This window comes from Tauraco erythrolophus, chromosome 9, assembly GCF_009769465.1.
Source record: "Tauraco erythrolophus isolate bTauEry1 chromosome 9, bTauEry1.pri, whole genome shotgun sequence".
Classification (NCBI taxonomy): domain Eukaryota; kingdom Metazoa; phylum Chordata; class Aves; order Musophagiformes; family Musophagidae; genus Tauraco; species Tauraco erythrolophus.
This window is the reverse complement of record NC_141473.1, coordinates 1,611,115-1,637,335: the sequence shown is the minus strand read 5'-3', so window position 1 is coordinate 1,637,335 and position 26,221 is coordinate 1,611,115. Positions and strand designations below refer to the sequence as shown.

Below are 26,221 nucleotides of genomic sequence, written 5' to 3'. Positions count from 1 at the left end.
CGGCCGGGCCATGGCGGCGGGGGAGGTGGTGGCGGCGGGCTCCGCCGAGCAGTTCCAGCAGCTGCTGCGGCAGAAGGACGGGTGAGGCGGCGTGCTGGCGGGGAGGGACGGGGCGCGCCCGGCAGGACGGAGCCTGCCGCCGGGGGGACCTCGCTCCGCGGCAGCCTGACGGGGAGGCCGCGCCGCCTCACAGCGCTCCTCCCGGGAGCGTGGGCTTCCCGGCGGGTCACCGGCAGCGCCAGGCCCGCGGGGAGAAGGGCGTTCCTGGGCTCGTCCCGCTCGCCCCGGAACGTGGCTCCGCGGCCTTTCCGCGCGTTCGGCCCCAGCTTGGCGAGAGGCCGCGGGAGGCAGGCCCGGTGTGCTGCAGCGCCGAGTAGAGCCTTCGCCAGGGAAAGCCAGCAGCCTCCACAGTCCCATGGACTGGGAAAGAGCTTTGGGTTGGTCTCGGGCACGGCTCCAGCGAAGCTCGGGTGCGCGGTCCGGGAGCGGTGCCTGGGCTGTGGGACCTGCTGGAGGGGACGCGGAGCCTCACGGGCAGATTGGCAGGAGGATCATGCAAAACAACTTCCATGCAACCTGAGAAAGTGTGGGGTTTTTTTCCCTAAGGTGTGAACAAAACAATTACTCTACAACATTTTCAATGAAAACAGCAGCATTGGGGTGTTTGTTGAGAAACAACATGACGCTAAATTGCTCATCTCGTGCAGCGGGGCTGGTTTCTCATTAATCTGGTTTAATAAGGAGCAACAGGGCTCTCTTTCATTGACACCTCGCAGCATGGGCTGCTGATTCTCTGTAGCCACTGGGCAGCGGCTCTTGGTCTGCTGGTGGAAGTCTCTGCACGTGTTTTGCTTTGCTGGGAAAGAGTCTCGATAATTGCTGCTGCAATTAAAGATGGGCATGTGCTCAAGTGCCTTACAGATTTGGCTATGAGCTTTGTTTGTCGTGTTGAATCAAAGGTGGAGTAACTATTGTTACCTCTTTGAATCCACTGGCTGAGTGCGTATTTAACTAGGTCTTGGAAAGCATGTTGAGGTGCTTTGTCAAAAACATTTCCCTGCCCTTTAACTGCTGCTTTAGCAAATGGCCCTTAAATGAAAAAGGGGAGAAAACTGATTGAAATGGGTGGTTTGAAAAGGATGGTGAAGCTACCAGCATCACATTCTTAAAGACAATGTAAGAAAACAGTAAGTGTTGATTATGGGAAGAAGAAAGTAGATTCTTCAAAACCTGCTGCATGACTTCTTCCTGCTTTGCTTTCTGGAATTACTCTTCAGCTGCACCGTTGAGTGGGGACATCTCAGAGGAAGCTTTCTCTTTCCCTCACATGCCCGTATTGAAAAGAAAATGGCTTCAGGAACAAATATATTTTGAAGTTACTTTCAATAAACCCCCCAGTAATTCTCTCATTCCCTTTGTCCACAGAACACGATTCAGTTTTCTCTTTAATGGACTTGCTTGTTCTCTGCATGTTTTTTTGATCACAAGATGAATTGATAGGTGAACTGATAACTGTCTTCCTCTGCTTAGTTTGAAAGTATTTGGCTTTGTTTTTTGTTAGTGCTAAGAAACCAAACAAACCTGTGCTCACAGAACATAACAAATCCCCCAAATCATAGATTTTTTTTTTTTAATGACCTCCTGATTTCTGGATGGTGGTAGAAGTTTGAAAATACACATTGGCTGAGTTAAGGTGTCTTCTATTTAAGATTATCAAGTGATTTTTGAAATTAATGGTGTAAAAAAGTAGTTTTAAACATTCACTTAATGAAGTGGGAAAAGAGAAAGTTTCTTTGAGGAAGTATTTTTCTCTGAAAAGATAAGCCTTAAGACAAAAAACATGCTGAATTATTAAGACTAGGTAGGCCTAATGCTATTTTACTAACTTTTTTTTTTAAATGGACTTCCTGGTTTTTCCATGCTAACAGAATTGCCACTAATCAGCTGCAACAGCCTGCATTTTATGTCGACAGTTTCACAGGAGTTCCTGTTTCAGAAAATTCATCTTTGTCTGATGGAATAAGCGTAAATGTCAAGGGCATCTAGATTTTGTGTTTGCAAAAGATGACCCAAGCCAATGTCTTCGAAATTATTGAACCACTTCTTCTACTATTACTCTGTAAATTATTGGTTTACTTTAGAAAACTTTTTCTAAAGCTGTGCTTTAGAAAAATCAGCTTATAAATCCAAGTAACTTGGGCTGCTTGCCAGAAAGATGGTAAATATTTCCAAAATACTTGTATCTTGGCCCCAAAGGAGTGACCTGTGGAGTACTAATTTTCTGGATATCCCTGTCAGAAAGTGTCTTCTTGTTTTGGTTCTCCACTCAGTAGACTCTTTGTTTTAGAGGTACCCTTGGTGAGTCTGTGTCAACCTTTTTCTTTAATACTCTTTCGATAGAAACAAGACTTTGGGCTTTTTGTTTCTCCTCAGAAAATGTGTGATATGTCCTTCTGATTTTTCTTATGCAACTAAAATTGAAAAATATTATGTTAAAGTTAGTTTTATTTTTGAGCCTACAGCTTTTCCTCCGACATGGCAAATGTAAAATGCTACAGGAAGAGAAACTTTGAGACTTGCCATAAGCTTTTTGTTACAGTACTTTTATAGCTAATAGTAGAGTTTTTAGAAATACCTTGGTTGAACGTAAAAGTACTTTGTTTAGAATCACTTATGTGCTTTGTTTTGCTAACTCTCTTTCTTAATGGTTTGAATTACTGTTGCTATTTTTCAAGTTTAAAGAGCTCAGCTACCAAGAGGGCAGTCTAATTGCAAAATTAGACTTGTTCTGTGAATGAATTTGTCAAAATATTTGTCAAGATCTACGGAAGAAATTGTTCCCTCTGAGGGTGGTGAGGCACTGGCACAAGTTGCCCAGAGAAGTTGTGGCTGCCCCATCCCTGGCAGTGTTCCAGGCCAGGTTGGATGGGGCTTTGAGCAACCTGGTGTAGTGGAGGGTGTCCCTGCCCATGGCAGGGGGGTTGGAACTGGATGATCTTTGAGGTCCCTTCCAACCCAAACCATTCTGTGATTCTAAAACAAAAACCCAACGGAAAACCCTTGGTGCGAATTAATTTAACGCGTGTTTTTTCACGAAGATAAAAGTTTTGTGCATTGCAGCTGTGTGTGTTGGTGAGGAAAGAGTAGGCTCTGGTGGTATGAGGATGAAATAACCATTATTTTGATTGTTCCTCCTCTCCTTGTCCTGAGGTGACACTGGTGTGATCAGGTGTGTCCTGCTGTGCCCACGGGAGTGAACTGAGCGCTTGGGAACTCCTCCTGGTAGCAGGGGAAGTGTGCGTTCCTGCATTTTGGGAAGGGAGGGAACGCCATCAGGTTCCTTACGAGTGCTTTGGGCTGTTGTGGAGCCGCTGTACTGCTGTGTTCTCTCTTCTCCTTCCTTCCACTGTTTGTCTTTAGCCAGTGGGAGCATTCTCTTGTCCTACTGGTACTCTAACAGATGTAAAAATTATTAAAAATTGTTTTTTTAAGTGTATAGTTGCAGTGACAGCTTTCCAGCTTCATTCTCTGTCGTTGTGAAAGCTGGAGTAGATGTAAGCAGATTAGGCTGTTTTGTCATAAAACTTGATGTGAAAAAACAATTTTTAACAGCTCTGAGGTGTTACCGGTGTCAGCAAACAGGGCGTATGTTAACAATGATATTGGAGGAGGTCTCATAATTGATATTTCAAATGAAGGTGTGGTGAACAAGTACAGGAAAACCAATCCTGGAGCAAAGCTCTGGATAATTCTCTGCGTCAGAGCTTGGTCTGTCTTCTGAAATATTGAACTGCTGCTGCTCTTTTAATTTTAAAATTTTCTGTCTGTTGCGACTGGATGTTCTCATACACAGAAATGACTCCCCCCTGTCTCCCAACCCAGCTAATTGCTTTCACCTCATTACTGTGTGGCAAAAGCTGTTGGTGCAGCGTGGGGACGGTGCTTCCAAGTGCTTGTCCCTGTTGGCTCAGGAGCCTTGATTAAAATGTGTCTGTAGGAGCTGACAGCTGCAGGGATGTTCAGAGGGCCTGGCTGCCATGAGGGCAGACGAAGAGGTACCTGTGTGTAACCTGCCTCTTTGTTTGCTCTGCAGAGAGCTTGTAAAAGTTGATGTGCCAAAGCAGAGTTTGGCAGCTCAGGTTCTACCCTGAGCAGTGAGATAGTGTCTCAGGTTTTCCAAGAAGTCCGTATCGAATCCCATTTGTAAGTAAAAAGTAAATCACTGAAATGAGCCTGTGTTGGGGTTTAAATGCTAGTGTCAAGTGTGGGCTCAAAATCAGCTCAAAGCAGTGTACAGCTGTTTTGGTGGAATGAAAAGGAATGGTTTGCCTCTGGGATCACTGCTGGTGGCGACATATACAAGAGTTTTGGAAGAATCCGTACAGGTGACAGCCGTGGAGATGTCTTGAGCTGATCCTGAGCTCAGGTCCAAATTTGCAAGGCTGGCTCCTGCAGAAAACTAGAACTGTCTTGTTCTGCAATTTCAGATTTTACTAGTCTGTAAACTGCCAGTTCTAATCAGCTTTCAAAGCAGAACCATGCTCTGACTGATGGCATGATGGGGGGGAAAACATAAAAGAGACTATCCTGTTACATTGCTACCAAAATTGTCTCGAATTGCTTTGGAAAATCAAGTTGATGAATTTTAAAGTTCTGTGTCTGAGTTGAGTTTAGCACTGTATTCAGAGTACGTCGTCAGATGACGTAGCTTCTGTTCCACTGTGAATGTTGTGCTGCTTCAACACAATAAATTACAATTTCTACTGAAGTTCCATTATTTAGAACACACCAAAGAGCTTCTATGATATACTCGTGTTGATTTCTGTCTCTCTTTCTAAGTAGAGTAAAAGTTGTGCATTGTATATGTTTTATTCTTTATCCCTTATTATTTAGCGGGTCTGACTTCAGCAAACCTAGAAAGCAGAATTTAGAATTAGATGAAAGTATCTTGTCACTGTTGGCATCAAGGTGTGTTTGTTTAAGCTTGCGAGAACTGCCTCGTGGTGCCCAGTTTGATGGGTTTTCTGTGTGCACGTGGGCTTTAAATGCTGTGCAGAATCAATACCAAACGTTCAAGGAAACCTTGTTGAAGCTGGAAGAGGAATAAGAAGTTGAAGCTAATAAAAGCAGAAAATAACATTTCAGCATAAGAATACTGTATTTTTGGAAAAGTCTCAGTAAACTTGAAAAGTTGCTACTTTATTTCCTGGGTAAGTAGTGAAGAGGCAGCAGTGCAGCCTCTGGCATGGTACTGCTGAGCTCCGGAGCTCCCAGAGCTTCTGAAGGTGGAAAGTGTGCCTGGGAACCTTCCTGGTTTCACTTGCTTGATTTTCTTTTTTCTCAGGAAAGTGGTGTGGGTGGTGGTGGGTTTTTTTGTGTTTGTTTTTTGTTCGTGGTTTTTTTTGGCATGGCATGTCAAACTTTTATGTTGCATGATTCTTTTTTAAAAATAAATGCTGTTGCTCTTTTTTTTTTATAGGTCCCTTGTAGTTGTCCACTTTTGGGCACCATGGGCTCCTCAGTGTGCTCAGATGAATGAGGTTATGACGGCACTGGCGAAGGAGCACACACAGGTTACGTTTGTGAAGGTAAGTCAGGAGGCTGAGCTTGTTTTAAGCAGAGGAGAGCCATTATTGCAAAGCATGAGTAAAGTGTTACAAAACATGGGTAAAGTTAGTTTTGAAATTCCTTTATGGCTTCACATTTAAGGGTGTGAGTCGAATGTATGCAAGAGATGAATCAAAATTTGTGGAATGAGCGTTGTAGGTTCATCTCTCCAAACTTGATACTGCAAGCTTAAGTAACACCTTCGTTTTAGCATGCTGTTTAAAGAAAATAAAAAAAGGAAAAAAAAAAAAGATCAGTCTACTAAGATAGGCTTCCTACCACACTGTGCCTCCAGTGTCTCAGTCTTTCAGTTCTGTAGATAGCCATGTTTTTAAAGCACAATTTTTATCTCTGGATTTGAGATTGATTTGGCAACACTGTTCTTCTCAAGAGTGCTGGCGATTTCATTTGTTCCCGTGAGGTTAGTGGGTAGCTAAATAGGCCTCAGAACTTAATGGAGATTTTCTGTCTGGTGCTAAAGATGAACAATAATCTTCATCAAGTTTAAAGGAAGATAAATTTAAGTCTAGGCAACGTTGTCGCTCTGAGATGATGGTCATGTAGTACTCGATGGTCTAAACACAAGTGAGGTGGTGTATTTTTGTGAGATCCTCTGCACATCCTGGTAAGAGAACCATTGTGGAAGGAAAAATGAATGCACTTCATCAATGTGCTGTTCATTTTAAAACAACTTTCTCTTGTTAATGAGACACTTGTGTGATTATGAGGGCAGGGAGTAATGGAGCAGCCAGCTGTGTGTGAGTATTTTCATTTGATTTCTTACAGCCTTTAGGTTTTGTGGCTTTTTTAATGATTCCTTTCTCAGTTAGTATTTCTCTCTGTAAAACAGGAGGACAGAACTATACTAATGGTAGTGTTTTATTACATAGCGCTTCAAAAGACTAATTTTCAATGTTTTGAAAATTCAAGATGCTTATATTTCTATAGAGTAGGTATAGCTTTTAGTAGGCCCAAGAAAGTTTGAAAACTCTGTTGCCTCTTTATTGTTCATATTCATTTATTATTTAGTTATAACTCTCATTATTCAGCTATAATTTATTTTTTAATAGCAAGATTCCCAAGTGATCAAGTGTTGCAAAACTCAAATAATGGCACTTCGTTCCCCCCACATCTCTCTCCATATTACTGATGTACTTGGTTTAGAGCAAATAAGCTACTGAAAACTTGGGTGACTTTTCTTGTTAAATTGTTTTTAGAGGGGTGCTCCTCATGGGGAATGTGTTTCATTTGGTAAGTTCTGTGTGGGGTTTTGGTCTGTATTCCAGAATAGCTAGTCTGTCTTTTAATTGGAAAGAACCTGTTAACTCATCAGATGGTTACAGATGACTGACCAAGACTGATGTACTGCCTTGCAAATCAGGAACAGTTACATTCTAGAACAGAGAAGTAATAATGAACCGAACTGATAAACTGTCAGTACATTTTGATGTCTTTCTAAAGGCCATTTCTCATTTGAGGTGCTACGTAGCCTGACTCTAAGGTCTTGGCTTGATTAAAATGAGGGTGTGTCCATATCCAGAAATAAACCCCATGTGGTTACTAGCTCATGTTACTTCAATCTCGATTTTTTTTCTTGTCTATATTACCACACAGATTTTTAGTAATCCCACGATACTCCTCTTTTGGCTATTAACAGCAGATGTTAGCTGATAAATAGAAAATAGTTTGTGACCAGGTGCACTGGGACAATTTTGAAATTTACTTAGGAATACATATTCCTTCCTTCCTGAAGGAAGGAATTAATTCTGAATGAATTCTGAACGTATAAGACCCTGGAAACGCCACAACAGCCACTGCCGAGGTTTTGCGTGGGTCTCAGTAAGAGGCAGGCTCAGTTTTCCCTACGGAGCTGTTTTGCAATTACACTGCAGTTGGCTACCAGGCATTAAACGGTGCATTGCTACGCCTGGGAAAAAAGAGAAGGGCTGATCTATTTCTTGGTGCCTTCCTTTTGTCTGACGTAGAAAAACATCTCAAAAGTCTCTGCTGTCATGCTGGAAAAATGTCTTTTTTTTTTTTCATTTTCGTGAGGATCCTGCACTGAGATGAGTCACAGAATCACAGAATGTCAGGGATTGGAAGGGACCTCAAAGGATCATCTAGTCCGATCCCCCTGCTGGAGCAGGACCACCTAGATCAAATTTGAGTCAAATACAATAAAGCTGGTTTCTGTATTCCTGAGCCTGCTCTGGCTATGCTGAGACTTTGACTTGCAAACTGTTTACATGGAGTTGTTTGGAAAGAGAAAGTTGTGAGCACTGTTCCTCACTCTATCATCATAAGTTGGTTTTGTCACCCATAGTAACTACTCACAAATGTGCGGTGACAGTGGTTGAAATGGAAATACAGAAGTTCTTCTCTGAAAATGAGGAAATGTTGTACTAATAAGACCAATTTCGAGACTGAAATACAAAATTAAATCTGTTCTGTATGTGTGAATCACACCAGAGTGGAACTTAAGTATCCAGTACCTCAAGGGGGCCTACAGGAAAGATGGGGAGAGGCTATTCAGGAGGGCCAGTTGTGATAGGACAAGGGGTAATGGTTTTAAAATAGAGGGAGGTAGATTCAGATTGGACATTAGGAAAAAATTTTTTACCATGAGAGTTGTAGAACACTGGAACAGGTTGCCCAGAGAGGTGGTGGATGCTCCATCCCTGGAGATGTTCAAGGCCAGGTTGGACGAGGCCCTGAGCAACCTGATCTAGTTGGAGATATCCCTGTTCCTTGCAGGGGCGTTGGACTAGATGACCTTTGAAGGTCCCTTCCAGCCCTAACCATTCTATGATTCTATCCAAGTAGGCAAGAAATTCTACTGGAAAAGAAAATGAATAGTATAGGTAGAAGTCATTTACTCATTTGCCACTTTAAAGAGAACAACTAATTGGAATCTGCTTACAGCTTTCAATTGATAGCTTTAGTTTCCCAGTTGATCTTGTTGGGGCACTGATTTCCAGAAGTAGAGGTGAAGCTTGGACTCTGTTTTGCCTTGTCCTGCTGGGTCGCTTCTGTATTTAGTGAGCTCATTAAGAGCCTGTGTAGCTGGAGCAAATCAAAACAAGCTGTAGTACTAAAATATTTAGAGTTTTGCTACGTTTCGGTTAATGATGAGAACAATCACAGTATTTTCTGATGGGCAGGGGCGGGCAGGAGCACACTGTTAAGTGGCTCTCTTGGTGCTTGTTCATTCCCTGTATGGTTGGTGGAATAAGAATTTGAAAGGCTTTTTCTTCTGGATACTGGATTGCAGGTTTCTGTTTGAAATGTTTAGATCTATTACCTCTTTTTAAAGCTTTAACTCTGTAGTTGTTATAGAGCTGGTGTCTGAAACAATCTTGTAGTAGATCTTCCGTCACTCAAGCTTTTAGCCTGTGCACAGAGAATCATGGATTTGAGTTAATTAAAGGATAGATTTTCTTGGCAAATTACTGTATTACATAATTTCAAGTTATGCATTTGAGTGCTGAATAAAATTAGAACCAATAATCTCAACAGGCTTGCCACTCTACAGCCAGTGACCTTTCAGGAGTTAAAAATAAAATGTAGTAGACATCAATAGCTTATTGAAGAAACACTCCTTTTTTCTTCATAATTTGCAGAAGGCTGCAAATGTCAGTCATGATGTACTGCCCCTCGAAATTAGTCAATAGAGCAAACAGCACGAATTGCTGTGGGCAGAAAATAAGCACTGTAATCATGACATAACTGGGGTCAGTGATTTATGGATTTCAATATAGTAGTAGCTGCATATGATTGAAAATTTACTAGGTCACTAGTGCACCAAAAATTTTATTCGCAGCCTCCGGGCGTCTTTGGAAATGTGCAACAAAATAAAAACCTCTGAACCTGTTTTGACACTGTGTGGGCTCAGTGGATGACACGCCAACCCAGTGAGTCTCATTTAAATGCAAATGCGTCACCAACTTCTGCACCAAATCCTTTCTAAATGTATAAAATGCCTACAAGAACCTTCTAGACAGGATTGACATCCACGGTCAAACTTTAAAGAAGATTATGAAAATAATCTCTTTCTGTTTTTTTTTGTGGGTTTTTTTTTGGGTTTTTTTAGCTGGAAGCTGAAGCTGTGCCTGAAGTATCTGAAAAATACGGAATTAGTTCTGTTCCAACGTTCCTATTCTTTAAGGTAAGAGAAAATGGATTCCATGTGGACTCTTAAAACGTGTGTACTTTTTTAAGACTCCTATCTCAGAATAGCAGAACTTTAAGAACTTTCTCAGTGAAGAAACACTTAATGTATCTGATTTACATCTATCTGGTGGAACCTAAAAAAAGATAGAAATGGTTCTTACACCTTATATGTAATATTTCAGAGCTTCCTTAATTGCTTTGGGATTCTTACATGGTTTTTATTCTAGTTGTCATACCCTGTATTGGGTCCAGAAATTTTCAGTAATGTTTGCTTGTCTAGCTATAGTTCTACAGCACAGGAAAAACCCAAGTAAATATTTTGGTAGAAGTTACAAGTCTGTTTGGGTCACGTTTGCCTGTGACAGTAAAATTCAAAATATTTTCTTTAATAAATTCTTCTAACAGCAAATTTGCTAGCATTGACAGTAGCCAGCCAGCAGAATGGTGTGTAGTCTTGGAACTAAAGACCGGCTAAAAGATCAATACACTAATCCACCCTGCATCTGAAAATCTATACTTTATATGGTGGTTTTATTATTTTTTTATTACAGTACAAATTCTGAATGTAATCCTTTAACACGAGCCTGTGTTTTGGTTGCCTTAGAATTCCCAGAAAGTTGACAGACTAGATGGTGCCCATGCCCCAGAGCTGACCAAAAAAGTGCAGCGCCACGCGTCCAGCAGCGCCGTTCCTGCCGGCTCCAACGCCAGTGCCAGAGAAGATCTGAACGTGCGTCTGAAGCAGCTCATCAATGCTGCCCCTTGCATGCTCTTCATGAAAGGGTCTCCGAAGGAACCTCGCTGTGGTAAGGATCTCCTGGAGTTTGTATTCAGTGGGACAGTCTTTGCTTTGGGCCAGTTGTCGGATCTGCTCAGTTCTGGGGAGATGGATCCCAACAGTGTCTTGTGCACCTGGAAATGGGAATGAAAGGGTTTTCATGTTGCTCGTGTGCAGCTGGAGCACTGCTGCTCCCTTTGTTCTGTTTTGGAGATGGAATCGCAGAGATCGGGGTCTTTCTAAAGAACGTGTGATTTGCAGTGCTGTCCTTCAACTAGGAGCTTTTCATGAGGTAACTCCGTGTTTGTTCATGACATGTTCTGTGCATCGGATTGCATACTGTGAGAATATAGAATAGTCTGGATTAACAGGAATTGACTTAGCATCCAGGATTACTGTTGTTGCCATTTGAAAAAGAAAATAAAACTGTCCTAGCTGGTAAAATTGAAAGACCGGTAGCATGTGTTTCTGCTACAGTGGGAATGCCTTTTCTTAAACCTAGTGCTCTTAACCTTTGTTCCCTGTTCAGGGTGCCTGGTTCCTGGCTAACTTCAATTATTGACCTGTATGGAAAGCAGCACGTGAATAAATGTTAAAACCCAAAATTTTTCAGTAGTGCGAAGCTCCCATCCCTCTACTCACGCAGTCTCAAGAAGTTGCCTTGCAGAACTGATTTTGTAGAGCCGTCTGTGGTGAGCTGTGGGAGGTAAACAGAAGAGTAACACTGATGTGGGATGGAGGGTGCTTGACCAAACAGGCTCTTGGCAGCTCTTGTTTGGTTATGGCTCCCTCTTGTTCTGGTGTAGCTCTAGGGGCGTTCAGCAGTTGACACCACAATGCTTTCCAGGTTCTCTCCTTTGAGTGTAATCCTAGCCTGCCTTTGCTGAAGTCTATCTTCAACTGTCAGCCTGCTTCTAACCCACCGGTCTTTTTCTACTAGTATCTTTCAGCAGTGAACGTTTAGCTGCCAGGTTCTGTGCTGTTTTTTCATGTACACTTGCTCCTCACGGCCCATATTCCCTTTTGAAAAAAAACAAGGAGCAAAATGCAATCTGGAAAACCAACCATTCCTCATCTCCAGAGCTTCACTTGGAATGGAAAGACTGAAAATGTCTTATTCTGGGGACGGTGGCAATAAGATATAATTAAAAAATTCCAAAACTGAGGGGAGTGACAGGCAATGAGGAAAGAACTTGGCTTGACTTCTTATGTCCTTTCTCTCCCCAAATTGAATGACAGATCAAATGTTGCAGCTTCTACAGTTAACTTCTCTAGAGTAGCTGACACTGAGATGACCAAGATTGGGTTCCTTTGCTAAGCAAAGTATCCTGTGGGGCACATCCCATCAACTGCATTGCTGAGCCAAAGACATGAGGGAATTGTGAAACCTAACAGGAGAATAAGAAAAGAATTAGCAATAGCCAGGGCCTTACAGGCAAGCTCCTGCAGAAAGGACTGTGGCATATGTTTATGGAACCAATAAAGAGTTGATAACTGCTCAGAAAGTTAAATTGTCCTGCAAAACCTTGGTTTTGTGTCTAAAACCAAATAATGAAAATACTTGTTTTGTGTGTCTGTGCATGAATTGCAGTAGCAAGGGCAGGCTTGAAAGATTCCTCATGTTTCTGTGTCATGGCAGAGATGCACGTGAACTGAATGTGTTTTAAACTCTTTGAGGAGGGAAGTGGGGATTCATGGACCTGTTCTTTTTGACTTCCTTCTGGCAAGGACTCAGCAGGGGCAGCCTAGAGACAGAGCAGTGCTGGTCCAGTGTCCACCAGTGCTTGGTTCCAGCTATTGGTGTGGTGTGGCGACGTGTTGGTGCTCTGTTCACATAACTGCCAAATATCCTTGTGGTGTGTGTGTACTGCTGATGGTCCAGCTGTGGAACATCTCCCCATGGTTTGAAGTATTAAGTTCAGTTAACAGTTTCAAGTGCAGACATCCTTATGGAGCTGCTTCTTGTGCATTCTGCTAGAGTGTGTCCAGGAAATTCCCACAGAAACCGAGTGGAGAACTATGGAAAGGAGAATGGGTGAAATAGCATGAAAGGACCTAAAAGAAACGGATTTTACATGTTCTGTCCGTTTATCTTCATCTGGAAGGATTTAGATTGCTGTATCACTGTATGCTGTTGAAATCGGGGGGACAGGAATGATAACGACACGGAACACATTGATGTGGTGAAGTGAGAATGATGCAGATTTGAGATGTGACTCCCCAAACAGCCTTTGCTGGTTTGCGTTGCATCTGTGAAGGCATTTTGTTACAGAAGAGCTGTTCATGCAGGTCTGTATAGTTCTGGTTACTGAAATCCAGGATTTGGGTCCATAAATAAGAGTCCTTCCGTTACCTTAAGGCAGTTTTTGGGTTGGGACCAGTGTGTGACAAATGAGGGAGCTGAGTCAAGTGGTATCAGCGGTGAAGCTGTGGGGTGAGCCTGTCGGGGTTGAATTGCAAAAGGAAGCTTTGGGTGGATATGGGGCAGGAAAGGAGGAGAGCAATGTGTGCTGGCAGCCCACAAAGCCAACCGTGTCCTGGGCTGCATCCAAAGCAGCGTGGGCAGCAGGGCGAGGGAGGGGATTCTGCCCCTTTGCTCTCGTGAGACCCCACCTGGAATACTGCGTTCAGCTCTGGAGTCCCCAACACAAGAAGGACATGGAGCTGCTGGAACGGGTCCAGAGGAGGCCATGAACATGATGCGAGGGCTGAAGCACCTCTGTATGGAGACAGGCTGAGAGAGTTGGGGCTGTTCAGCCTGGAGAAGAGAAGGCTCCGGGGTGATCTTACAGCAGCCTTCCAGTACTTAAAGGGGGCCTACAGGAAAGCTGGAGAGGGACTTTTTATAAGGGCATGGAGTGATAGGACAAGGGGCAATGGATTTCAACTGAAAGAGGGAAGATTTAGATTGGATCTAAGGAAGAAATGTTTCACTCAAAGGGTGGTGAGGCAGTGGACCAGGTTGCCCAGAGAAGTTGTGGCTGCCCCATCCCTGGAAGTGTTCAAGGCCGGGTTGGATGGGGCTTTGGGCAACCTGGTGTAGTGGAGGGTGTCCCCACCCATGGCAGGGGGTTGGAACTGTGTGAATTTTGAGGTCCCTTCCAACTCAAACCATTCTGTGATTCTATGGGAGTGTCTGCCAAGCGCTGGTAACCAGGGGGAGTGCAGCAGAACGCGTACTGCCGTTTTCGAGGAGAAGGCTTGTATGTAAAAGCCACGAAACGATATTTGAAAGAGAAGTAGTGGTTAAAGTGTGTCAGACATGCATGTCGGTCTGGGCCCAGCGCTGAGGAGGGTAATTCCCCCCTGGCAGAGCGGGACGAGTCCTGAAGCTCCGTCCAAGTGGCTTCAGGTCCATTTCTTGCTGCCTCTGCCCTCCATAGCTAAGTGTGCTTTCTGCTGCTTGTAAAGTATGTGCATGCCGTTTTACAATCTGCTTTTTCAGATGTTGCTGTAGAAAGATTACGGAAATATGAGGGGAAGTGTGAGATCCTGCGTGTTCTGAGGCTTCCTGTGCTGTACTGGGCTTCTACTGTGTTGGTGTCGGCACGCTCTGTTTTTCTCCTTCTTTTTCCCTGTCTAATTTTAAGGCTGCCATTTCATTTCAGTGCACTAATAGGTCCCAGAATCACTTCAGGAGAAACAGTTTCAGAAATAACTGCAGATTTTAGAACTTTCACGTTCATTGTGCTGCTGTGTGTTAGCTCGGGATTCTAGCTGTTTGTGCGTAGGTGTTTGCTCCTCTGAAGAGCTGGTGAACTTTCATCTGTTTATGTACAGATAGTTCTTTTATTTGTGTTATCTGGCAATATTAGATTAGGTTGTAGATGTGTGAAAGTTACATATCGACATAGGCATTTATAGATAATTTTGTAGGAATTGAAATTCTGGCTTGTTCTGAAGTGAAGTGCATAGAATCACAGAACAGTTTGGGTTGGAAGGGACCCCAAAGATCATCCAGTTCCAGCCCCCCTGCCATGGGCAGGGACACCCTCCACTACACCAGGTTGCCCAAAGCCTCATCCATCCGCATCCATTGATACATCCTATAATACCTGTGTGTTACAGAGCACTGCTCCGATGAGTTCCTAGTATTCATGAGCACATTTGGGGTGTCCACAGCCAGATTGCTCAGCTATGTGTGCTTGAAGTTTAACTGTGTTGGATGCTAACGTGGCACTACGTTAGCGTCCAGCTACTAGTTAACAGCAACTACTAGTTAATGAGCCTGCCGTGCTGGCTCTGTGGGTTGTTTGGCAGGTGCGTGGCCAAACACACCACCCCTTAGGGGTGGTGAGATACTTCATCATAAACTCAGTATGGAAAGCGACTTGAGAGTACAGCATGGTCTTAATGTGATAAAGTAGATATTTCTTCAAGCTTCCAGTTCTTACTGTTGATCCCTGATACTCCATGAAAAGTGCCCAGGAAGTAACCTAAATAGAGGTATGTATTAAAATTGGGAGTGTCAAACGTAGCACGACACACGAAATCATCTGAGTTTAATCACTTAATTTTGCAGTGAAATGCTGTGCTTGCTTTAGATTGTTACTAACTCGGGTCCATTGAACTTCCTAGAATAGGCAAAGACTTTTTCAGGGTGAAGGTGATTTAACATTTTGTCAAAGATGATATGGATCTGTTACAGCAGGAGTAATAAAAATAGAATTAAATAAAAGGAGCCACACTTGTTTAAAGGTGAAGGTATTTTTGAATTGTCTGTTTTGACAGAAGTAGTAGACTTGTACTTGAGTCTGCCATGCAGTAGGCGTGTGGAGGGAATGCCATCCAGCAGTAAATCTTCCTGTGGTTTATAATTTCTTCATGGGAAGAGCCAGCTAAGGGCGAGGTGAGGTTTGTCCCCTTGGCTGTGTGCTTGCTATGGACATTGTATTTTTTCAGTGGATTTGTTTGGAATGTTTGGATGTTTTGGATGTTTGCTTCGTCAATACTGTAATTTATTTAGGGTGTGTTTCTTGTTGCAGAATCTGGAGTGGCATTTGTGATCATCTAGATAACAGGTTAAAATGTTCTGTTAGCAGTTTAATTATTCCTCCATGCATGGCATTTCTTCAGAAATTCAACCAAAATCTTTTGTTGGAAAAGTAAAGCTGTTGTGGCACTTTATCCCTAAGCACAACACTTCCAGACTGCTACCATCAGCCTTCAAAATGAAACACAACCAATCAATCTTTCTAGTTTGCATGTAATTGCCTACAGCTAAAATAAAGCTGTTTTTTTTTTTTCCCCCAGTTCCTTACAGTAGAAATGAGTTAATATATTGGCGATGGAATAACCATCAGCAATCAGCCTTCAGCTGTTTACTAATGAACTCCCAGATGTATGAAAAATTTCAGAATCTGTGTTTTACTTCAGGCTGTACATGAACTTAACGCTTCAGTTGTAGAAAGAAAAGCAACTTGGATGCCATACATATAAATACTGCTACTTTATATCTCAATAAATTGCAGATCATGAAAACTGCAGGAAGCTGTTGTGAAAAATCCATATTTCAAAAACTAATAGGTGGTCTTGCAAGCTGAAATCAAAGGTTATTCTTCTATGGCACTTTGATTCTTTTTCCTGTTTAAAGCTTCTTTATTTTTTTTATTCCTTTATTAAAGCCTTTAAGCATTGTCTCTGTTTTTTTTAATATTTGTATAGGGTTTTTCATTTGTCTGCACAGCATTTGTTGGAATTCTTTGAGGGAATTCATAGGATTGCAAGGGCATTTAAATCTAAACCAGAATGAGTTGGCAAAGATATAAAACACACATTATTACCACAATGATTTATGGACAAATTCTCATGGATCCCTTTGCAAACCATATGATGGTGTTGTCTAGGAGGCTTCTGCTTCCTGAGAAGGGATGTGCATGCAAGCAGCAGTGGCAGGTGTTGAAATATTTTAGGATAAAGACCACTTGTTAGAAATGAAGCAACTTTAGGTTGCTTTAAGTACCCTTCCAGTACTTAAAGGGGGCCAGCAGGAAAGCTGGAGAGGGGCTTTTTACAAGGGTGTGTAGTGACAGGACACGGGGCAATGACTTTAAACTGAAAGAGGGGAGATTTAGATGGGATATAAAGAAGAAATTCTTCCCTCTGAGGGTGGTGAGGCACTGGCACAGGTTGCCCAGAGAAGCTGTGGCTGCCCCATCCCTGAAAATGTTCAAGGCCAGGTTGGATGGGGCTTTGGGCAACCTGGTGTAGTGGAGGGTGTCCCTGCCCATGGCAGGGGGGTTGGAACTGGATAATCTATGAGGTCCCTTCCAACCCAAACCGTTCTGTGATTCTATGAAAATTCCAAAATCTTTCCATGTGTTGCGATGTACTTAGCTTTTTTTCCTGATTAGCATAATTTTCATAGCGCAGCTCCTAGATTGTGGAGGAACAGTGGAGTTGTGAATCAAGATTCGATCATCACTCCTAAAGATCAAGTTGTTGACTTCCTTCTGTGGTAGAGTACAGCAGACCTCTTCTGCTCTGTTTCCTTATGGAATAAATATCTGCAGTACACTGGGAAGCATTCAGTAGGCTGATGTCTTCTCTGGAGCTTTGTGCTTCTGTGTCAGTCGAAGTGTTAAGTGAATGAAGATGACTTGGAACATCAGCCTGAGGTTTCCTTCAAGGTTACCCCATAAAGAATGGACTTGTTGACATAAAGGCTACAGCCTAGGTGTGGGTGGTGTGTACGTGTGTGTCTTGTGCTTTAAAGTGATTTTGAAGAGTTTCTGTAGAGACTAATGACTTAAGAAACAATTTATCTTAAAAAAAAAAAGTAAAGTCGTATTAGGTACTCGTGTGAACATCGTTGAAAATGGTTGCTTACTGTGTAGCTCTAGAGAAGCACCAGACTTACAAGGCTATGTTCTTTTGTTCTGTAATTCCAATAATAAATATTTTTTTCCCCTTTATAATATTTCAGGGTGTTGATAGAGCAAAGAATAACACACTAGAGCTGTTGTGAACTTACTGCCTAGAAGGATTGGGAACGCTTTGTTTAAAATGATGTGTAATTCCTCTTTCTGTGTTTGCAGGTTTCAGCAAACAAATGGTGGAGATACTGAACAAACATGGGATTTCATTTAGCAGTTTTGATATTTTTTCTGATGAAGAAGTTCGTCAGGGGCTCAAAACATACTCTAATTGGCCAACTTACCCGCAGTTGTATGTAGGTGGAGAGCTTATAGGTGGAGTTGATATTGTCAAGGTTAGAAACTAAGACATTCTTAATCTTGCTAGTTGTCAGAAGCATGTTTTTCTTGCTTTTTACATCTGATTTTTCTTCTCCCTAATCTCCCTAGGAACTTGAGGCGTCTGGAGAACTGGACACAGTCTGTCCGAAGGCACAGAAATTGGAGGACAGGTGTGATGTAGTACGTCGTTATTTGAAGGGTGTTTGAGGTTTCCTGGATGTTCATTTATATAGGGGACACCTCCTATACAAGTTCCTGTTCTTTGGCTTTATCAGAAGTGTGTCAAGGTTTTCTTTAATTGCAGAACTGCTGCAGTTGTTTAATGTTTGATATTCTGTACAGGAAGCATAGCTTCATACAAAGCTATGCTGTTACCTCTGTATTAAGCAAAGCCTATTGGAACTGTATCGCTTGTTATTTTTGTAGTTTGTTAATTTTTAGTTACAGCAGGAAGACATAGATTCCTTTTTGTCTTTCTCTTAACAATTTATTCTTTCAAGATAACTGGGAAAACAGTCTTTAAACATGAGTAGCTTTTGATAGCTTCATTTGGCATGGGCTGGTGGTTTAGGCCGGCTGGCAACTGAATGCCACACAGCCGCTTGCTCACCCTCCCCCACCCCTGGAAATGGGGAAGAGAAAGGGGGAGGAGACCCGAGGGTTGAAGTAAGGACAATTTAATAGTTATAATAATATATGAACATATATATGTTCATAATAATAATATATATACAAACAAGTGATGCACAGTGGAGTTGTTCACCACCTGGCAGCCAATGCCCATCCTGTTCTGGCAAATGATCCTGAAACAGCGTAGTCTTGACACAGCAATCCTGGATGAGTGAGAGGCCTGGAAAGAGAACGAGAGAGAGAGAGCACTCAGAGTGAGAGGCCCCAGGAGAGCAGAGGCACCTTCTTTCCAGTCAGCCCTCTGTCTGTATACTGGGCATGATGTTGCATGATACAGAATATTCATTGGCCAATTTAGCCCTCAATCCTAAGTCTAAATTCAAATCACAAGGGGAGTTGTGACTTTGTCCCAGCCGTGCTCCCCCCAGCCTGTTGTGCTCCTGCACACTGGCAAAAACACAGGAAACTGGAAAGTCCTTAATGTCTCCTTGCCAACTATAAACATCAGTGTGTTATCAATGTTCTTCTCATGAGGAGTCCCAGACTAAAACCAAAACACAGAGCTCTTGTAGCTGCTGAAAAGAAAAACTGACTCTGTCCCAGTCAAAATCAGGACAGACTTCACAACTGTGATGTCACTGGAGAAAACATCTAGGCTTGTCTCCTCATTTTCCATGATTACTCATGCCCTTCAGTTCCTGTTTTCTTTCGCCTTGGCAACACGAATATATGCTGCATCAGGAGGAAGTGTGTTGCTTCCCAAATCGGATGCAATACCTAGAAACCAGTTTGTCCTCCTTTAACCTTCCATGTGAAGATTCGCTCTCGTTTGAAATCCTGACGTGCCCCAGGCAGTCAAGCTCCAGATATCTGACAAGTAATCCTGCTTGAGAAGCTGCTGGTAGAGCTGGCTTTTTTAGCTGGTTTTTGTGTGAATAGTGCCATTAACACATGCAAAGGGGGCTGCTTGGCCAAGAAGGCAGCCTGCACCTTGCAGGCGAATATGTTAGCGTAGAAGATTCCCTCTTGCTGTCTGGGGATGGGGAGAGCAAGTTTTGCAGTGCTCTAGATGTGACTGGTACAGGTTCTTTTGCCTTCTCAGCACAGTGAAGAAATAATTTAATGCAAGCCGTTTTGATATGGTGATAAAGTTATACAGTTTTTTGTTTGCTTAATGTTTTTTGGGAAAGAAGGTAACGTGAAGTGTCGTCTGCTTGCCTGATGTGTTTCAATAGATTAAAATTGTTGCTATAGCTAAATGTCTCCCTAAAGGAGCAGCAACATCATCTTTTGAACAAGTGTGTGAAGTTGCTACCAAATTTTGATGTAGAAGTGGCCTGAAGGAAAACTGGCTAAAAATTGACCAGACAAGTCACAAGTAGTTTCTCGTTGCCTAGTTTGTTCTTCATCTTTTAGTAGGTGTTTGTTTCTTGGGTTAATACGTGACATTTAGCTGAGGTCTGTTTTCTGGTGACAACTGGGAAATATTTTTTCCATGACACAGATTAGGGTTTTTTTATAGCTCACCTCATACTTAACTTCTGAGCAAGCTGTATTCACTGTCAGTCACTCGTAAGAAAACACCTGTGAAGTAGCTATTCAAACATATTAAGACTTAATAAAGTGAAGGAATATCACGAGTAGAATCTATTTAATGCTAAATTATCTTCCTTTACTCAATGTTTGATCTCTTCCCATCAATTAACTGCGTTTTCTTCACTTGAAAATACTCTTGAAAATGGACTCTGGAAATCAGCTTAGTTTCATGAAACAGATCTGGCAGCTGGGGAACCAGCTCGGATTCCTGTAGCTCACCCTTGCTGTAGCTTTAGTTTTGCTGCTTTTTAACCTCGAGACAACTTGGTTGGAAAAATTTGTTTTGCAAAGTCCCTGGGTTCTCTAGTCTAGAATCTTTTTTGCGTTGTGTGAGTTATGCACAGCAACCTTTTACAGAAAATGATCACCTGTTACGTGTTTTAGAGAGGGTAGTTAGCAGGAAATGGTTGGACAGGAGTTTTTGCTAACCTTTTTCCATGAGTAGTCACAAAAACCCATCCCTGAAAGGAGGGGGAAAGGAGGGGAGTGTCGGAGGGTTGTGTGGGTAGACCAGGAGTGGACAGAGCACAGTGGGACCTATTCCTGAGTAAGTTTTCAGTCCTTTGTTCGTAAGTCCGTAGACCTTTTAGGGCTGTTCAGCCTGGAGAAGAGAAGGCTCCGGGGTGATCTTGTTGCAGCCTTCCCATACTTAAAGGGGGCTACAGGAAAGCTGGAGAGAGACTTTTTACAAGGGCGTGTAGTGACAGGACACGGGGAGATGGCTTTAAACTGAAAGAGGGGAGATTTAGATTGGATATAAGGAAGAAATTCTTCCCTCTGAGGGTGGTGAGGCACTGGCACAAGTTGTCCGGAGAAGTTGTGGCTGCCCCATCCCTGGCAGTGTTCAAGGCCAGGTTGGATGGGGCTTTGGGCAACGTGGTGTAGTGGAGGGTGTCCCTGCCCATGGCAGGGGGGTTGGAACTGGATGATCTTTGAGGTCCCTTCCAACCCAAACCGTTCTGTGATTCTGTGGAGAACAGGTATGGCTCTTGCTCTGCAGCAGACATTCTCACATGGAGAGTGAGAAATGCCAAGTATTATGTTCAGACTGTGAAAAAGCAGTGGGTGACTAAGCATAGGCATATTTAAACAAACTTACTGCTGCTCCATGCTTTGAGGTCAGTCTAGGAAAGTGAATTGTTGCTCTAAAAGTAACAGGATAGTTCAGCTTAAGTTGCTAGAGTTACTGTAAGCAATTTAAATGAACAGAGTTGCTTATAATAATGCTTTGAATGCGTTTGGTCAAGGTGTAAGTTGCTGTCTTTCCACTTTTGTGTTTCGTTTTCCTGTAGAAACAAAGCTCGGGATAATAACCAAGCTGGTTCATGTCTTTTTTTCTGCCTTCTCTAGGCTTAAAATGTTGATAAACAAAGCTCCTGTGATGCTTTTTATGAAGGGAAGCAAACAGGTAAGGTTAAGTGTTACAGAATGTGTTATACTTCAACAATTTTTTAAACAGTGACAATTACCTTCTTTTCCTTGCTTAATGTAAATTAATGGTGCTGGGAAGTTAGTTATTTATCTTTTTTATTTGGTGCTTCTGTAAGCCATAGAAGAGCAGTCCCTGTTTCACCATTGCTAAAATGCTGATAGCTGTGTTACAGGAAAATCAGGGAATTTGTTGTCTGTCAATTGGATCTACAATTCAGGAATGAGTGGAAGAACTGTGAATGTCCTTTTGGTCTTAGTTATTGATTGTCTCTGCAGATAATGGATTTTGTTCCCATGTTCTGAGTGCTTGCTGCTGATGGCTGTCCTACTTTAGGCGTACACTTTGACTGTTGCCCAAAATTTTATCTCTGGACACACGTTTCTTGGAATTTCCCTTCGTTGACTTAATTGGATTGGGTGTCCTATCTTTTTTAATTTCTCTGACTTTGTTACACTTTCACAACTGCATTTTAAAAAAGCTGCTAGGTGTTTTTGAAGCTAAAGTATAATGTCACATACCATAAATGATCTGCTTCTTTTCTCACATGCATGGAATAGTCTGTGCCTGCTGTCTTTAAGCTGCACTTAATTATCTTGCTCACTGAAAGATAGTGACTGAAGGCAGACAACTGCTAACAGGATTGAAATAATAACAAATGAAAGGTCAGTCTGTTGCTTTGTGTTGCATTCTCAAAGTAAGCAGGGGATAAATTGTTCCCTTTTGGACAGCAAGGCACTACAGTTCTTCCTGTCCAAATTACTGAACGGCACCTAACTCAGACTTCTTGGAGTCGTGCACCCTAAGCAATCATTGTAGTTAGTGATTGCATTTGACACCATTATATGGTATTTTTTTTAAAGGATACAGAGATGGGGGGGACTGTCTGTTTCATGTTCTCATGTGTTCCCTGAACCTTCTCTGTGTAACAGATGCTTTAGGAGTGCACTAAGCTGTTTCACTAAGCCATGTCGTAGCCACTGTGGCTCTGTGAGTTATGCTGGCTCAGTGAAACGGTGGGGATGAGCCACTTGGGCATAGGTCTTCGAACAGATCACTTCTGTCTCCTTCAAAACCTATGTCTTGCCTGAAGAGAGCAAAAGTTAAACAAGTTGCTTAACACGTTTTGAATTTACTTGAGCTACTGGTGGAGTGAAATCTCTAATAAGAAGGGATAGTCTGGATGAAAAATCCAATGTCTAAAAAACGAGTGTTGTGTGTCCTTGTACTGTCAATGTGAGGAGTTTGCAGTAGATACTTTCACTTGGGAGTTGCTGTACATGCACCGTGTTTATCAGTTGGCCGCATACTGCGACTCTCTCCAGAATAGTAAGTAAAAGATAGCATACTTCTGAAAATAAACCATGTGTATTTTACAAATATACAGCATTTATGCCTGTCGTACCTGTGCTTTTGGCTTTTTGAACATTCAGAAAGTGATGGAGCCTGACTTGTTTTCAAGATAGTGTTGCCAAACCTGGAGAACAGATTCACCTTGTATTGTTTCACCCCACAACTGAGGAAAGTGTTTAGTATTCTCCATGTTTTCATTTATTTAAGCAGAGTATATAAAGAGAGATGTTCAGTACTGTTTAAAGATCAAAGAGTATAAAGAGGAGTACAAAAGGGATTAGCAGTGTTGCTCATCCACTAAGGTCATCACTAACAATAAATTGGTGATAGCTTTAGTGTAGCTTGAGGACCTGGAATTTTGTGGATTAAATATAGCAGATGTATGCTTTAACCTATGTGTGTTTTACATTCTAGGTGGCAAAATGTGGATTCAGCAAGCAAATTATAGAAATCATGAATAATACTGGGTGCGTATGTGTTTTTTTGTTTAATCTGGGAAGTCAGTTCTGGTTTAAAAACTGCAGTTTAAAAATAAAGAGTTGAGAAATACTAGTGGAAGACTTCCTCAAATATAGTTTTTTGCTTAAGTGCCTAAGAGTATTTCAAAGTATCTTTATGTAAAAGCTGTAGTGTAAATCACTACGACACTCGTTCGATACCTAATCAAATGTGGTGTGTCAGGCACTACTCCACTTCAGCACTGCTACACAGTGATTGTCTTGCTGGGATTGAGGAGTTTATTGCAACAGGAATTTTTTCTTTCTTTGCTGTGATTGTTGACTTGAAAGAAATCCTTCTGCTCTGATAAGCAGCTCATCTTAGAGGTGTCCGTCTTGATCCGATTCCTTAATCTGGGAGCCTCTCATGTTATCTAGCCTCAGTTTTCCTCTTCAGAGCAGTTCTTTCTGTAGTGAGAGGGATTAGTATCATCTTCCTCTGAATAAACTCCTGTTTGTGCTACTACTAGAGGTTAAGCAGTTGTCTTGCTTACTAGATGTTAGAATGGACTTTTTGAGATAATAGACAACTATATCTCAATATACAACTTGGAAATAAGTAACAGTTACTCAAATCACTCTTCCTTGTCACTGGCTTGTAACTGGCTGGTGATTGGAGACTGCCAGTTCTTGGAAGACTAGGAGTGGTGTACCAAAACTCATGTTTTGGCCAATGAGAGCCTAAGCCACACCACTGAATTTTTTATTGTGTTACGCCCTCATCTGAGGAGTTTCCCATGAAACTAGACATTTTACTACATCACAGTTGTTGGTGCATAAGCTGTTGCCTTTTTCCCTGCTGTTACCTGTTCATTGTGAGTGATTGGAGGCTCGCTTGTAAACCTGCCTGTTGTGAATTTTTGAGGGTCTTCCATTGCCAAACTCCACAGTAGATGATTTTGTTTTGTTTTGTTTTTTAGCATTGATTATGAGACATTTGACATACTGGAAGACGAAGAGGTAACTAAGACTTTCCATCACTGAGGATTTTCTTGTTGCTCTTACTGAAGCTGAAGTTTACATTTAAGATTACTTCTCGTAGGTGCGGCAAGGATTAAAAACCTATTCCGACTGGCCGACGTACCCCCAGCTGTATGTGAAAGGTGAACTTGTTGGAGGGCTGGATATTGTTAAGGTAGGAATGGGAGAATCTCGTTGGAGATGTAAATGGACCAGTTGTTGAGAACTGGTGAAACGTTTTCTGCCCATAACACGCAGGAATTCCGGTGGAGCGGCCCTGGATCTAGAACCCCAATGACTTGGTTGCTTTTACTGTGACTTTTATGAGCTCAACACACGTGGAAAGGAGCTCTAAATCTCTGGCATTCTCATCTGCCAAGGTTTAGCAGTGAAATGTATTTTCTTGACAGCAGTCGCTTGCTGTTACCGTAAAGACCGTTTTTACCCTGTGGGTGCATTTTTACAGGTTTCTCTCCCTAGTTTTACTTCTGACATTGCTTTTCTCAAATAAGGTGGGCGAGACGTTTTTTCCTAGCAAACAGTCTCGTTCCTGGAAGGAAGTAAGGTTTATTGGAGTTGTTTGAACAAACCCTGAAGCAACAAAAATAGATCTGCATCTCTTACTGTGGTTTTTGATTTTCGTAACAGAGCAGGCACAGTGTTCTAAACCCCAAATACTCTTGAGCCCATTCTTGTCTGAATGTTTTATAGCCAATTCCTCAGACGTTGTAACTCCTGGGAAGATACAATCAATAAATCTCATTTAGTTCTAAAAATACTGATATTACTTAAATTATATAGATTACTTTAATTTTATTTATTTAACAAGTGTGTGGGTTATTTCAGTGATCAGTAAGTATAGTCTTGGGCATTGCAGAGATGCTGCAGAATACTTCTCTCACTGGTATTTAAATGTAATTAGTCTGTTTGCGTTGTTGGGCTGTGTTTGGTTCACACTGACTAACTTGTGTGGTAGGTGAATGTTGTCAGTGGTTTAAAATACATTCTGCATTATAGCATAATACATGGTAAAATTGAGACAGCTACTTCTCTTGAGATGTGGGAAAGGAGTATGTACTCCACAAGACGTTATTTTAAAATTATTTCCTGGTGTTATCTAGCTCTTTAATAAGTTAACAGCCTTATAATTGGAATTTAAATCACCAAGATAATATGAGCAAGCACCTCTTACTTAGAACACTTACAAATCTCTTTGTCTTGTTTGTTTTCATGGGTGGTAGTAACAAAATCTATCAAGGGATGGTCACTTTTCATTTTGTAGGAGATGTTTTGGATGTTGTATTTCAGGCATATGCAAAATTCTACATCTTGAATTCTATCTCAAAGGAGATGTACCAGGGGATTTACCTGGTGAAGTCGTTAACAACCAGTTCTTTCGAAGGTGTGTCTTTTCACTACATAATTTCCTCTCTTAGTAAATTGACACAAAACAGAATTTAAATACAGCCTTAGGAACTTCAGTGTCTTGGTCAAGAGGGGCCTCTAGTGGGTCCTGCAGTGAGTGCGTTCCCTTCATAGCCAGGGAACGGATTTCCTTGTCTGTGAACGGTCCCTGTTGAAATCTTGTTGGGATAATCAGCTGTGTGCATCGAGAATAATTGCTGTCTGTATTTCTTTACAGGAGCTGAAGCAAAATGGTGAATTGTTGCCTGTTCTGAAGGGTGAAAATTAATGGAAAGGACATTGATGGGAACAGAAATACTTTGAACAATTCTTGTTTGTAGGTTATATTGGAGCAATATACAACTCAGCCCTGTGGAACTGGTCAGGAGTAAATAAAGACGGCCGTGTTACCTATGAAAATGTATTTGCACTGAAGATACACAAATGTCAGGATCTTCAAATTCAATTAAAATACAATGCTAAAGAACTTTGGGTTTATTATTGCACTCTTTCTGTGTATTCATTGCATCTAAACGTGTAAGAATTCAGTAAAGACACGACTATCCATTGCAGTACTATACAGGACGTCTGGTCTTTTGGG

General features: G+C 42.0%; 1 protein-coding gene across 1 annotated transcript; it reads left to right on the top strand.

Moving 5' to 3' along the window:
- GLRX3 (glutaredoxin 3) lies at positions 1-26,107 on the top strand. Its single transcript, XM_086616558.1, has 11 exons — positions 1-81; positions 5,480-5,588; positions 9,698-9,772; positions 10,382-10,583; positions 17,593-17,765; positions 17,860-17,921; positions 21,328-21,385; positions 23,174-23,226; positions 24,177-24,216; positions 24,299-24,391; positions 25,859-26,107. The coding sequence occupies exons 1-11, from the start codon at positions 11-13 to the stop codon at positions 25,907-25,909; spliced, it is 987 nt and encodes a 328-aa protein (XP_086472684.1). The 5' UTR covers positions 1-10; the 3' UTR covers positions 25,910-26,107.
- Positions 26,108-26,221: the final 114 nt, after the last annotated feature.